At 43.0% G+C, this 15,846-nt stretch overlaps 1 protein-coding gene across 1 annotated transcript; it reads right to left on the bottom strand.

Annotated features, from left to right (window-relative positions):
• Positions 1 to 9,394: 9,394 nt before the first annotated feature.
• Positions 9,395 to 13,959, bottom strand: LOC129377573 (transmembrane protein 238-like). Its single transcript, XM_055057618.1, has 2 exons — positions 13,205 to 13,959; positions 9,395 to 9,777 (listed from the first exon to the last, which is right to left on the bottom strand). The coding sequence occupies exon 1, from the start codon at positions 13,775 to 13,777 to the stop codon at positions 13,214 to 13,216; it is 564 nt and encodes a 187-aa protein (XP_054913593.1). The 5' UTR covers positions 13,778 to 13,959; the 3' UTR covers positions 9,395 to 9,777; positions 13,205 to 13,213.
• Between the last annotated feature and the right edge of the window lie 1,887 nt (positions 13,960 to 15,846).

The following is a 15,846-nucleotide window of genomic DNA, read 5'->3' as shown; positions in this document are numbered from 1 at the left end:
CAGAAGAATTTAACCGGCAAAAAAAAAAAAAAAAAAAAAAAATCAAGACAGGAACACGTGACCACCTCTTCTTTATATTCACCTCAGGAGAGGAGGCATCATCTGCTTATGAACAGTTTTTTATACATTACAATCTAAGTAGACGTGGAACATTATTATTAAACATCACAAGAGTATCTCCATAAATTAGAATATCATAGAAAAGTTCATGTATTTCAGTAATTACATTTTAACAGCAACAGATAAAAACGTTTTACACACGGCATAAACCGTTTTGGCATGAAGGAAAAGCCATGTTTGACTCAGGGAATGCAAGACAAAGGCAAATCCTCACTCCTCCACTACTATGCTTCACTGTTAACATGAGGGTTTTGTGCAGATGTACTATTTTTTTTGTTTTCCCAAACATTGTGCTGCATGTTATGGTTAAACATCTCTGGCTTGGTCTCCTTTCTGGAGTCTTTTCTTCCAGCAACTCTTAATGAGAAGCCATGTGTTCAGTAAATTCCCCTATGAAAGTTAGACGTATAAATTGCTGACAAAGGCAGTGGTTTCCTCTCAGATTTTGTATTTTTAGCTGTTGCAGCCACTCCCATGAAGCTCAAAAACGTGTTTCATCTGTGAATATTTGTTTCTCTCTGGGGAGTGATGGCTATATTAAATTGTTTGGAAGTGGCGTTATAGCCCTTCCTGTATTGATAAGCAGCAACAATTGCTTCTCTACGTTCAATAAATGGTATTTTCCTGTTATGCTTCCCTTATTTGGAACAAGCTTCATCTGGAGCTGAAGCGGAAGCAACTTACCTGAGCTGAAGGAATTCAAGCATGCGGTCAATTACGAAAAGTATTCAGTCAAACATGCAAATCATGACTTGATGAGTTGCAGCCACTTCCATGACAACAGTCCCAGCATCAAAGCATGCAGACTGTTTCCACAAATATTCCCAAAAGATTGGGATTCCTTAGGAGCTCTGCGAATTCTGTAAGAGGATGCCACCTGTACAATGAGCCTGGCTGTGATATGTCTTAGGGGTATTGCAACAAAGTGAGTGAATGGAACTGACTATAACTCAGACGCCAAGCAGTTGGCTGGGTACAACCGCAAAGCAGTGTCAGAGGTCGCTAAGGGACGTGGTGTGCAGGTTGCCAACATTCTGCAAAGTTCATTGCAGACCTCCAGCATTCAAGTCGCCTGCAGATCAGCGCAAGAACAGTGTGTAGGGGGCGTCGCAGAAGGGATTTCCACTTGCTGAGCGCACTCGTTCACCACTTAAACTAGGAAGTGTACAAATCATGCTGTCCGACAGCTGACATGCCGTCAGGCTCAACGAATGAGCCTTTTTCCCAAAAAATGTTTTTAACGTGTCCCCTCTGGCAGTCTCCAGGACAACAGCAGGGGCCTGACTGCACTGTGTCAACTGGGAGCTTTGTGCAGAGGTGATTATGGTGTGGGAATGTTTCGCTAGCGGTTGTCTTCGGCTCCTCCGTTCCAGTGAAAGGAAATCTGCAGCACACCGAGACATTTTGGGCCATTCCATTGTCACAACTTTGACAGAACAGTTTGGGGTCGTCCACTCAATATCCATAGGCAGCAGTGATGATAATCTGCAGTAACATTATGCTATTAGTTGTTGGCAAGTACTTGCAATCTGCTTTCCTGTCTTTCTTTGTCCAGCAGAAAGCTGGGCAGAGAGATGCTGGAGTTGAGGATATAATCCTTACCCACTGGTGATTCTCTGGGATTTGGGGGTTGTAATTAGGGTGTTATTTGAGTTTTGGGGACGGCAGTCAGCTTCTCCGGGTTGTTGCCATGGCTATGCACTGTAACAGCTGACTAGAAGTAAATAAGTGCAGAAATTCTTCCAGCTACACAGCATCTGGAGGGAATAACATGCAACACCTCAACAAGAAAAGAAAAAACAAACTGTGAACGAAAGCCTACAAAAGATGAAACCAGGACTGACAAACCCTCAACTTCATGGACTCACAAAAAAGACCTAAAGGTGTGTGGCTGCAGACATCATGTTAAACCTTGTGGAAAAGAATGGGATGTCCTTAAAGGAGCAATATTGTGCAAAATCTTAATTTCCCATCAAAACCATACCTGGAGTGTTGCCCTGATTCTTTCAGGAGAAATCCTTCAACCTCCCATAGCAGCCATCCAACCGCTTTATTTCATTTTCCGATTTACTTTAGGTTCATTTGTCGCATGACCTGTACAGACTGCATCTCGTCTTGGTGCAAATGTTTAATGAGTCCCTGGCGTCTCAATGAGTTACACCCGGAGAAATAAAGGCCGCGAATCTCAAACCGTGCATCCGTGACCTCGCATCTGACGACCAAGTGCTGTGTGTCGTTGCTCTGTCATACGTCGGCGTTTGGAAAGACGGGACAAAACGCGAAACGGTTAGGAAAGTCAAGCCGGCGAGCCAACAAGAGCTCAAGTTCACGTTGTTTGATGTAGAGTGTTCAGTAAGTCTCATTAAACCAAGTGCTTTGTTATTAATGTCTGTTCTCAATGTACCCACTTTTGGGGGTTTTATGTTGCGCCAGATGGCTTTAAAAGTCAAGCATCGTAAAATATTTTGTAGTTTAAAGATTTCTTCTTTTTTTTTTATGTTAAAAAACTTTTTTATTTCCATTCATTAGCCATGCAGCCCAAAGTTCGGTTCCATCCAGGAAGCCGGGGTTTCCCAGCTGCGGCTTTCTTTCTTTATTTCTAGTAGAGAAGCCACGAGGCACCAGTGGATGTAGGTCGTGCGGAGATGACTACGGAGAGGCTTGAGATCTCCGCGCAGCGCCCCTATCCATCCTCCTCCTCAGACGGTACACCGTGTTCTCAGACACACGGCTTTAATATTTGAAGTGAACCCGCTACTCGAAGAAAGCCGCGCGCGCATCGTCACGGCTCTGTCGCCGCACGCACTCCCCAAGTGACGTAATGCCTGCTAAGGATAATTTCTGAAAAGTATGTTCACTTCTATGCACTCAATACTTGACTGTGGCTCCTCTTTCGTGATTTATTACTGCATCAATGCGGCGTGACTTGGAAACAGGCACCCCGTGGCACTGCTGAGGTGTAAAGGAAGCCCAGGTTGCTTTGGCAACGGCCTTCACGCCGTTTGCGTTGGCTTTGGTGTCTTTCATCTTCCTCTTGATCGTAGGTTTTCTATGAGGTTTACATCGGTCCAGTTTGCTGGTAACACCATGAGTCAGCGTTTGCTGCCGTTTGGCAGTGACTTGGCAGGTTCTGCTGGAAAATAAAATCAGCATACCCATAAAACCGTGGATGTCAGCCATGGATGATATGGCCTCCAAATCGTCTCTACATTTGAAAACGTCCTGCTGGATTTCAAGCAACATGGGTTCTGGGTCTCCTCACTATTCCTTCAAAGACCACTGAGCAACAGTCCTGCTCTTTTTCTCCTTAGCCCATATAGGAGGCGTCCAATTATTCCCATGGGTTAAAAATGTATTTGAACATAGTTGCAGCATGTTCAGCCATCAAAATGATGAGCAATGCAACATACAAAGCTGATTTAAGACTTACCTCAAAGTCCCATAGGACTGCTGGACATTTAAAATCTTATTTGCACTTCCGAGTGCGTATCATTTCATTGCTCCACATTGACTTGTGAACGTCTTCCTTTAGTGCTTGACTGCACCGGAACCAATGATTGGTTTTCATTTCTCATGTAGTGGTGTGGTCTTCCACCTTGCCAGTGACATTGAGTGTTGCGTCATTCCTAGATCCAAACTTCCAGGTTGCATGGGTTGCTCCTTTTATCGTTATTGTCAAAGAGTCACAGCTTAGGGTCAATTCGGCCCTTCCTTGACTTCCCCTTTTACCCGTGTGTGGCCATTTCGTCTTTTAAACAAACCATTTCCTACCTGCATATTGAAACTATTGACCAGCCGATTCCTTTTGGCGTAGCAGACACCTCTTCCTTAAACACGGCAACCATCAATTAACCGTATTTGTGTGAAATAGTCAGCAAGGACTTTACTTTTTGAGAAAGCCAGTGTTGAAACGATGGTCGAGTGCTGCCCTCTGCTGGTTTTACTCGGTATGCATGGGGAGTCTCTGTGGGTTCACTGATGCACATCTAAAGAGGTGAGCAAGTATACCTATTCACACATATACAAGCATGCAATGTCATATATATATATATATATATATATATATATATATATATATATATATATATATATATATATATATATATATATATATATATATGCAGTGACTTATTAATGAAATTATAAAGGCAAGAAGTCCAAAAATTCTATTTGATCCACCAATCTTCTTTGCTGCTACTTTGCACCAGGGCTCAAATTTATCTATTGATGAAAAATAACCATAAAACATAAAAATAAAAATAAAAAAAACAAACATTCACCCCAGTTAAATCGCAGTAAAATGAAACGTCAGGCAGCTCTACATGTTCAGCTAGTAAATGCTAATAATCCCGCTGAACTGCTGACGTCGACAAGCGTCTCTGCTCCGCCTCGTGCCACAAAGTTCCCCCGCCAGCCGGCTCTGCATCTGGGCCACAGAATCGTCTCCTCCTCGGTCGCTTCCCACTTCTTGCTCGGCAGGGAGGGCCGTCTCCAGAAACGGCAGGTCTCCGTGGCAACCGGCCTGAGGAAAAGCTTTTAAGCGAGGCAGCGCCTCATTACCGCGTTGAGGAACCGGCGTCCGCTCCGCGAAAAGGAAACTCGGGGATAAATTAGATCCTTAAGCGGGAAGTTAATTTCCAGGAAGTGCGGTCGAACGGCTCCGTAATTAATTTGGAACGTGCGGAGGAAATGGACGTCCATATCAAGCTTTACCGAGTACATCTACTGAGCCGTAATTAGGAAATAAATTACTGCCACCTAGTATTTATTAAAGAATACAATTATAGAAAAAAAAAAAAAAAAAAAAAAGGGTTGATCCCGGACATGTAATTGGATTTTCTCCCCGGAACATTCTCGCCTAGGTTTGGACTTTAAAAAGCTCGCATTAAACCCACGAACCGTGACAAGCCAATGCAGTTCAATACAAATAAAAAACGAAGAGTTTAACGGTGTGCTGAAGGTGTGTGTGTGTTTTGAGAATCACGGCTGCTTCGCGCAGCAAGGGACAAAAGTAAGCCCTCAAAGTGGAGACGGGATTGGTGACGTCACGTCCTCCTGTGTTTGCGTGCGTTAGCTGAGAACTGACGTCATATGGCTTCAGTTTTGGAGGAGTTGGGTTTAGTGAGCATGACAATCCACCAAGAAGGAGATTTGCCTGACCAATCCAGAAATGAGAAATTTTGCACCTCTGATAAATTATGTTCTTAAAAAAAAAAACAGCAACCAAAGGTTGAGAGATAATAAAAACAGCCAAAGCGTGTTGCTAAAACAAACCCATTTCAGAGAGACATCCGGGACAAATGAACCAGCCGTTTGTCCAGCAGCGTCCCAACAGGACGGTCAAACTCTCTTGTATTTTGGGCCAAATCCAGACCACGAGTGCTCTCAAAGGACCAGTTGTGCCAGAATGTGTTGATAAAACCTGTTCAATGAATTCTTAAAATGAATTATCATTATTATGATCATTGAACATCTTTTCCACCCCTCCAGGAGTTTGTGATTCTTTTTGTGATTTTTTGGCAATAAAAATAAAAGTGTTTGTGGTAATCCAAAGTTGACTAACCGGGAAGTAACCTGGAGCTGTGTAGAGCATGAACTATAACCTGACATCAAGTAAGTCTGAGGCAGCTGTTTAGTACAAGGGAGAAAGTTTTTGACAATTTTCCAAAAACCTGTAATGAACTCCTAGTTAATAGCGCAAAGAAAAATGCGAGCCGCTGTTGATTGTGCGTGAATTTCCATGATAGTTCTCAAGAAACTGATGGGACAAGCATTGACTTGATTGACATGATATTTAAGCAGACTTAACGGGCCTGGAGTTTTGACGCCTGAAGCTCTGAAACAAAAAAATTCAGTCGGGATTTGATTTTATGAGGGAGGTGAAACAACAGCAGCAAACCAGACCAAGGCAGTTGGTCCTTTAGCAGTTCTGGTGTTGATTGTTCAGTGTAGTTGGATAAAATGAACCCATCTTCTCTCTAAATTTCACCTCAGAATGTAGACCTACCCATATCGTGCCCGTTTCTTTAGTCGTGAGAGAGGCTGACAACTTTTACATTCTCAACCAGTCTAATAACATTAGATTGCATTTCTTTTATAGACTATATTTCCGATTTGGTTAGTAGCTTGCAGATAAGTTGATATATACCAAGCAAAAGAACAAAGGTTTTAAATGCATTTCTAATACTGAAAAAGATACATAAATCTCCTTGAACAGGCTTTACAAATGACTCCATAAAAATAGGACAGATTCTCTTCTTCCAAAAAGTCTTCCTCAGCATCAGACCGAAAGGCTGATTTCCAAACTTTAACACATCTTAGCATTGCCTCCACAGTTGAAGCTCCATCACCTCACATGCCACCACGGTGCCTTTGCTCCGGTGTGAAGTGGCGGCAGCCGTGACAGGAGTCTCGACACCACACCGACTGCCCTGGCGGAACCTAATCTCTGCCACCTTTGTCGCCAGACGGTGTCGTGTTCGGCCAGGGCCGGGCGTAGGCGTGTTTTGTCCGCGCGAGTCGGCCACGGCGGTGTAACAGAGAGACGGAGGGAAGGGCGTGAGGCCGAACCTGAACACCTGGAGACCGGCAGGCCGTGGGGGATTGTGACACCTTCTGGTGCCTCATGACGACCGGCTCAAAGGAACCCTTTCTGGAACCGCTTTGCTGGCTGAGGTTTCTGAATTAGTAATGCAGTCTTGACACATTCCCAAACACTCATTCATGCGAGGATAAATGACCTGTTCTTTGAAACCCAAATGTTTCTCAAAAGAGATCTGAGTATTTAATGGTTTACGGTAAAGACTTGGAGCTAAAAGCAATTACACAAAACTGTTAACTTGAACATAAAATTCCAAGTTAATAATAAACCCATTCATATTTAGTCCTGAGTCTTCTTGTTAGTTTGTTATTGTATCTTCACTGCTGTGCCAAACAATGGACGATGAGGGGATTATTGTGGTGCTGAGCTCAGATATCAGTCGCCCTGTAAATAGGGTGTGTTCATACTGGTGAAAAACAAGTTGTATGACATACCTGAGATAAAGATAACACCTGAGCACATGAGTAGCTCAATAAATAAACCCACATAAAAATAAAAAAAAATCAGTTTCCATATTCTCTTTTCTGTGACACAACGCTGCTCAGTGGTCTGCAACTAAAGTGACCCGGTTTGACTGGTTCCTTTTGAACCAGTTTGAGCGACCAATACTCAGATTTCACAGCCCCAAAATCACCACAGAGACTGATCGGGAACAACAGCCTTAAGTACAAAATCAGTAAAACAGACATAATAATTGACCACGTGTTGCCAACAGGAGACACAAAGGAAGGACTTATTTGATGGGGATGCTACATAGCAAGGATAAGAGTAAGTAAGTCTCTTTAGTAGAGAACAAGTCATCAGCTAGGATGGTAAGCTTTCAGCTCGTCAGTGTTGGATCAAGATTATAGAACATTTCTTTCGTCTTAGGATTGAACATCTTAGAAAAATTCATTGGGATTAGATGTTTATTTACACAGAACACAATGACGCGTGAGAGAAAAGTGCAAAAGTGGAATAGCATTCTGGATTTGATAAACTAATTATGATCTTATTTATTTTACATTGCGTACATTTTCTAACAGTTGGGGTGAGTCCAAATGGAGGGTCCGTGTCCCTCAACGGACCTGGTTGATGTAGGCTTCGTGGTCGTCCTTCGTGGAGGACTGCGTGGACTCCAAAGGTAGAGATGGGTTTCTTCGTACGTCTTTTGACTGCGTCACCTAAATCCAAAAGCTCGTCCATGTCCAAAAGTATCAGTTTGCCAGCAACTGTGGCAAACTGATACTATGATCTGTTTCCATTTGAAAAGCCATATGATTCTTTGAAGGAAATTTAGTGCTAGATTACGTTATTTTTGTGAAAAAAATAAATAAATATTTTAGGGGAAATACATTCAGACTGAATGAGAAAACAAAAAAAGAAGTTGTGTAGGAATCATAAAAACTTATTTGACCGCTCACATTCAGATTTGAGAAACGCATCAAGTATTTGTACAGAAGCAACATCACAGAAATCAGGACAATTTGTGAAATACATTCATCACAAAAAGGACAGCAAAGAGCCTCAGCGCAGCAATAGAGATACAAAAGGGCAGCTTAGGGGTGGAATTTCAACAAAAATTATGCAAAGGACCCCAAACAAAGGAAATGCTTACAAAGAACTCAAGTTTGAGATAAAAAGCCGAAGGACTAATCAAACAGGGACAATGTGAATTTAAAAAAGGACCCAAAAGACGAAATACAAAAGAAACCCAAATGGCTGTAATGTAATATTAGTTGGGATCAAAATGACTCAAAAATAACGCTAATTAAAAATAACTACAGCAATTTGCTATTGTTGTGTGTTCCTTTTCATCTTGGCTTTTCTGGGGGAAAGTTGGAGTAAACATCAGCCAGGCCTATTTGTCACAATACAAAAGAGTCTTAATGATTGCACCTTTATTGGCCTGAAGCTCTGCAGAACTTTTCCTTCTCAACAGTCAGACATCTTTTCAGATTACGGCTCCATACGTCTGTCCTTCGAGACTCCGAGCACAAAAGCGCCTGAAACCAAACAAAGGAAAGCAGCAAAACTTTTGTTTAACAAACACGCTGCTTTCTCCGCATTCGTTTATCTTACAGCAGAGGCTTTGAACCTGGAGCTGAGCCGGTTTCCCTCAAAAGGTGACAGAACCTTTCGCTGGACGACGAGGAGTCTCAAACTTGACCCATCTCCTCGGTCGGCACCTCTATGTTCCCCATGTACCACAAAATCCAAAACACCAGGCTGAGGAACACGATCAGCGGCCCAGAAAGGACAAGAAAGTCCCAGCATCTGACGGGCGAGGCGATCCCGGCGACGAAGACGACGAGGCCGACCGCGTCGAGGAGGACGGCCAGGAGGAAAAACCACACGCAGCGGCCGATCCAAGAGCTGTAACTGGTGAAAGTTAGTTTTATTCTTTCCATTCTTCGCTTGGCACCTCACACCCGAGAGGAGCGAGCGGTGTGACAGATGACACGGAAAGAGCTTAAACATTCAGCTTACATTCCTTCTATATCTACATCTTCATTTAAAAAAAAAAAAACACAAACAAAAAAAAAAACACCCGCTGACACCAGAGAAATACGTTTCCTTAATGATAAGAGACATTCTGACGCAGCCGATGAATTTGCTCTCCTTCCCCTACAGACCCAGCTGTAGCTCAGCCAGGCATGTTCTGCTAAAGTAGAAAGAAATGATCCACGTGTGTCACGTCCCAAACATTTATTTGTGATTACAGACATCAGAAAGGTGACACTTTGGTAAGGATTACCTTCTTCCTTCAGTTAAGCAGACAGCGTCCACCGCTCAGAGTCACATGACCACATTTAAATGTCTTTGCACTTTATTCCCAAAAATAATTTAGACACAAATATACATACAGTGACACAGACAAACATGAAAATGAGATGCACGTTTTCTTCACCCGTCAGCTTTCCTCTGCACCGGGCAAGACGTTCTCATGGACGTGACTTTCGCCCACAAGTTTAAACGTTAAAAGTCTGTTGAAATCTCAGGGGAGAAGGGGAAAATAAAAACAAAAACAAAAAAAACAGGAAGTAGCTCATGTCCAGGAGCACCGGCAACGCCATCTGTAAAGGCAACAAAAAAATAAATAGAAACATAGTAAAGATTTACTTTTGATGCAAAAACTTGGTACCAGCAAAAAAATCATTAACGTGGATAAAAAAAAAATTAAGAAAAAGTTACTGTGATAGGTTATGACTTCTCGGCACAAGTTCTTCACACAGGGAAAACAAAAGGGGAAAAAAAGAAACGGCTTTAGCGACCAAACAGGTCAAGAGAAAAATTAACTTTATATCAGGTGAAATCATTTGAAATGTCTCTTATTTTAGGTCAGCTAGAATTACTCTTTTTGTTTTTTTCTTCTAATTTCTGAATGCCATTATACTAATAAGAGAAAGCATGTCAGACATTTCTGTCTACTCGTGTCTTTGTGTTCACTGTATGCAAGCCTTTGGTTTCAACTGTCCACCGATGTGAGGAAAGCACAGATTTGAAAGATTTTGCACATTTTAGATGTAGGTTTAAATGTTGGATATCTTCATGGACAAGCAGTATTACATTACAAATTTCTGCAACCTTTATTTCTAAAAACAAACAACCTTAGTCGTCATTTTGAGTGATTGACAAGTGCTTCGCATTATCAAGTGAGGCTTTCGATTTAAAAAAACAAAAAACAAAACAAGCACTTTTGGTTTGATATTTAGACATTTTGCATGTGCCGCCCTTTTGTCAACTGTGTCAAGATTTAGGTTTAACAATAACAATTTTAGAATAATGTGGGCTAATCACAACTACTGTTTATTGGTAATAATGCAATATTACTTTTTTTCTTTTTTTACTTAGTGTAACGCTGCTCTAGTTTGCTTTCCAGATCTCAAGATGAATACCAAAGAAAAGTAACATTTTCTAAATCTTTGTTTCAGACAGTCTTGACGTTTACATCAAGAACAGGAATCAACGTAGTACGGCATGGCTTCACAGAAACATTGAATAATTGATTTCACACCAGCACACCCGTAACTCAGAACATGTGAACATGCAAGCATGAAGCAATCAGCATCAAATCCTGACCAATCCCTCTCTCTGTGTTGAGCAATGATGAATTACACATACTGATTAACCAGCTTTGCCAAACGTCTGATACGTTCTCATTCAGAAAAAAATCAACAGAGGTAAGCTGATGCTACATTAGCAGTGTTTTTCCAAGGCGGGGGACCTGGGTTATAAAAAGAAGTGAGCACTGATACTCTGCGACAACATGCGACCTAATGGGAGGAAGCAGCCGTCTGCAGTGAAGTGACCTGTCCTGTTTTAGCCACAGTTTTCACTTCTTGCAGTTGTTGTTCATTTTTAAGCTGTTGCGAGGCATGGTGGCGAAACATGAAACTGCTGCTGCGCAAGCTACCCAGCAGGTTGCTGCTATGGCAACCAACGAGCGAGCGACTTTCTTGACGCCACCAAAGTTGCTTAGCTAGCCGTGAGCAGTTGAGCCAGTAGAGCCTTTTCTTCACTTACATCTCCCAGAATGCTGTGCAGTCAGTGAAATTACTGAATCAAGTGTATCATCTACTGATATTAATAACGCCTCTATTGTGACATATATTGTTTTTTATTTATATTTTAAAAAACAATAAAACTACAAACCTGGCTTTGTATGTTGCCTTTGGATTAATGGCTTCTTCCCGACTCTGTGTCATATTACCCAACATCAGTATAGGACTCATTTCATTCTGGATAATGATACACTCACAGGTTATCCTCCACTTTACTGAAACATTGTGATCAGAACTTACAAAGTAACGCCGTCACCATCTGGATGATGTCTGGAATTTAATAAACTGCACCTTCGGCAGATACCCCGGGTTATTTTGTGGTTTGGCACTTTTTTTCCCTTTTGTAATAATAATAAAAATTTTAAAAAAAGACCACACCCATTTAGAGCAAGTGGGATGGCATCAGGGGGCATTAAGCAGAATAAGATAAGATCCCCGCATTTCTTCGGCGGCTCAGCCACGGCTAAAACCCAATCACCACACCCGCCGATCAATAAGCCCTGCAGAGTTCCATTAAAATGCAATTGCGCCTTTATGTCCAAAGGGTGCCTGACTGGCCGGCCACTCGCAAGCAAACTGAGAGCTAAAATACTGCTGAAGTGTGAAGGTGAGCACAAGCGGTCAGGCTCATTAATTAAAAACTGCCATGGGTCACTGAAGATCTCCCCTCTCGGGTGGAGGGGGGGCAAAAGGTAGGGGAAAAAAAAAGATTATTACAGATATTCATGAGCATAGAGCTGTGAAGCCCCCTTGGAGGGCTGATGGGGGGGCGGGAGAGGTGCGTGTACCTGTGGGTGGGGTGATTACCTCTCAGGACGAGCTTCACTATGAGTTTCATCTAGTCCCTGCCAATAATGTGAGATATTTCCCTTATTAAGACCGGGGCGAGCCTGAGGAGGGCTGCCATGACAATCTGCGAGAGGACGAGGATGGCAGCGGTGACGAAGAAAAAAAAAAAAAAGGCCAGTTAGATGTAGCTGAAGAATCCATGACAAGCTAACGAGGATTATTTATACAAAAAACAACAACAAAAAAAAAACACACCAATTGCTTCCAGAAGGTATTTATGGAAGAGTGGCAAGAAAAATGTTAAATGTAAGCACACAAATTATTTGGATGGTGGTGGTAAAGTTATCTCACCTACATGTTAGGTTGTCAATAACATACAAGCAGAACAACATTGGGACTTCTGAGCATTTGATTATTAATTTCAAGTGAAATGATCATGGGTAATTGCATGCTTTCCTAAAATTATGCAGCCGTGTGGAAAATGCTGTATTTTCGTCAACAGTGACAAAAGAAACTGCTCAGAGTTGATGGAGAATATCAGGGGAGACAAATATCCTGGACGAAATGATATTTCGTCCAGGATATGAGTCTTTGATGAAAGTTATCAAAGACTCAAGAGTGATCCAGAAGTTCACCTTCAAGCAGGACAATGACCCTGGACCCACACTTCTCAATTCCAGTCCTCAGGCCCCCCTGCTCTGCATGTTTTAGATGTCCCTCTATTCCAGAGCAGCTGATTGCATGACCATCAAGTGCTGCAGACGCCTGTTAATCACCAACATATTCAATACAGGTGTGTGGCAGAAGGTAAACACAACTGCAGGGCAGGACTGAGATCAAAGCTCAGTCCCAGTCAAAGTTCAAACCTGAGAATCAGCAGCAAAAGTTTAGAATGACTGTTTATAGACGACTGCCACCACATAGCCGAAACTGAGGTATTTTGCAAAGAAGAATGGGTAAAAGTTCTAATCGGTGGGCTTTCTTGTTATGTTTAGCAACATTTAATGGAGAGGGGGAAAAAATCAGCATCGCTAAAATCGGAATCGGCAGTTCAGACTTTTTAATTGTTTATTTCGATAATCGATGCAGTCCTGGTTGGAACCGGACCTTCAGAGGTCCTCACGGCCTTATTGGCGAGACAAATACGCACCGTGTTGTGTCAGAGGAGCCTCTCTGCTTTAGTGTCCCCCGCCTGCAGAACCGCCACCGTCAGGACGCCCGGCTCCAGGTTTTTATCAGCCGGAGACGCGCCCTCGCTCCATCCGTCGAAGCCCTCGTTATTCTGGCCGCCGCCGCCGGACTCCCATGTAATCCGAGGCGGCGCAGAGAAGCGCACGGTGCCCTTCGCCTCCTTCACCTCTCCACCCGTCTTCTTCCTCTTCATCTCCCCCTCGTCCTCCGCCGCTTTCAGGGGCTTCCCGCCGCCGCCCTTGGAGAACCCCTCGGACAACTTCCTGGCCCACTGCGTGAGGCCGGCGTCCGGAGAGTCCCTCCTGCGCCCCGGCGCGTACAGGTGCACGTTGCCCGTGTACCACAGCACCCACCACATCAGGCTGAAGAAGATGATGACGGAGCCCGTGTAGACGAGGAAGTCCCCGTAGAAGCGGCCGCCTGCGGTCGGGTGGCCGAAAATGCCGACGAGGAGCACCGCCAGGCCGCCGGCGTCGAACGCCAGGGCGAGGTAGAAGAAGAGCGAGCACTTCCCCACGCCACTCGGGGCCATAACCGGAGCGCAGCGCTGCAAAGCAGGGCAGGAAGAGAAACAGCGGCTGCAAGATGATGAGCTCGCTTTTTTTTCCCTCCTTCTTCTTCTTCTTCTCCCACCTGTGCGCCTGGCCACGCCTCGGTTACCTGTGTCAACACACCGGCTTGTCTCCCCGCGACCTCAAACGCAGCGGTGTAACTGTCACGCTCCGACTCTCTGCAGACATTTCCACGCAGGGCACGTAAGAGGCAGCAAACCGCACAGCATTTTATTCCGATCACTCCAGATTGAACGAGGTCATAAGCAAAATTGAATTTGGTGCCCACGTGCAGATCGGTCCATCTCAATAATTACACATATGAGAGAGTCGAAGAGCCTTGGGCAATGTTTTTTATTATTATTATTTATTATTCCAGAATAGCATTCATTAACCTTACTAATAGTCGTGGCAATGGTATTCTTTTTTTCTTGTATTTTTCTGAAGAGCCATAGGGCTTTGCCATGGGTGTCATTTTCTCTGGGGCGAAAGCATTGACAAAAATAAAGTTGTCACTTATTTCTCTATTGCGTTTTGGTATTTGCAGTCTTTTGATTTTTCCACTGCACCAAGATGAAGTCATGCAATTCAAGATTAAAGGGCCGGTAACATTTTTTTTTCGACTGCATTTGATGATCTTTTTTTTTTTTTTTTTACTTTTTTTGAAATCTACAACTTAGGCCAATCAAAGTAAAACTATAATATAAAGGAGGGGGGGAGGGAATCCTCTGGAAAACTATTTGAGCTGAAATCACACAAAGTGGCGATGAATTCTTAACATCAGGAAGAAATGTAAAAACAAATAGAATGTCATTAATATTAGTTAAGATCAATCACCAGGTCCTGGCTCAAAAAAAAAAAATCTTTCTGCTGACCAAAACATTGCATAATTTGTTTACCATATTTTGTGCAAAGTTGCACATTTGTAAACCGTTCCTGTGTACATCAGCCTCATTGAGGCGGTTGTTACCTTCACTTTGGCTCTGGCCAGATGCGGCAGCTCTCCAATTTAGACTTTTCATCCAAATAATCGACAGATAAAAGAACTGTGCTCACTACATTAGCCTTTGATTTCCCAGTGTGGCAGTTTAAAAAGTGCTGCTTTCAACCATAAACATTTAAACATGATATCAGGAATTTATAACACCTCAGGCCTTTTGGCTATTTTATACTCTTACCCTGACGGTAGAATGAGGCAAAATATAATTTACTCAAACGTGTCCGAGACTGGCCGGGTTCTGTTTCGTTTAATGGACTTTCAACTTTTGAATAGCTTTATCAAAGCCTTGCTTTTTTAATTTTTTTTATTCGACTAAGGTTAAAAAGCGCCCGGAAATCATCAAATTGAAATTAAATTTGACTAATTCTGTCTTGGGACTATGGCTGAATATTCAGCCAGAATTTTGTGTTCTGTGGCTTCAAAAACAATAGAGATTCAGCTGAAACAGTGAGGTTAAATTGATCAAATGATCTAAATTGGGTAGCAGGATAAATGCCCAAATTACAGCCCTTCCTCTAAGGCTGCCCTGGGCGACTGCCCATAGACAACCAACCGCTGCCAGTGAAGAAACTGTCCAAATCATATGGATTCCTCTTCCCCTGACTCATTTGCCACTCAGTCAATGTGCAACTTTTAAATTTCCAACGGCCCTCGAAGGCATCCTCTCCCCCCCCCTTACCATTCTGAAAAGGCACACGAGAGTTTCCTCAGCAACCCAGACACCTCGGCTGTTCATCTAGGCAGAGTGCTCATTAAATCTGCAACCCAGTCACACTATGAACGATTTCATGACTTATTAAGTCTCCTGATTAACTGAAAGACGTGGCAGATTACATGGATTTCCTTCAGTAAAGTCCTTCATGGCCCAAAGTGATTTCTTCCCCATATGCAGGGCATCTGCTGCAGAAAATTACAAAGAAATAGGAATGAAGTGGTGGGTGATCATGGTGCCCGTCAGCTCGGAGAAAGAGAGAGAGAGAGAGGAAATCTCAGTCAGTGGCTAGAGGACAAATCCAAAACTGAACCCGTGAGTTTATCTCTAAGAGTGAC

The sequence above is a fragment of the Poeciliopsis prolifica genome, unplaced genomic scaffold (genome assembly GCF_027474105.1).
Source record: "Poeciliopsis prolifica strain line A6 unplaced genomic scaffold, Auburn_PproV2 SCAFFOLD048, whole genome shotgun sequence".
In the NCBI taxonomy this organism is placed as follows: domain Eukaryota; kingdom Metazoa; phylum Chordata; class Actinopteri; order Cyprinodontiformes; family Poeciliidae; genus Poeciliopsis; species Poeciliopsis prolifica.
Note: the sequence above shows the minus strand (reverse complement) of the source record. Positions and strands in the feature narration are given on the sequence as shown.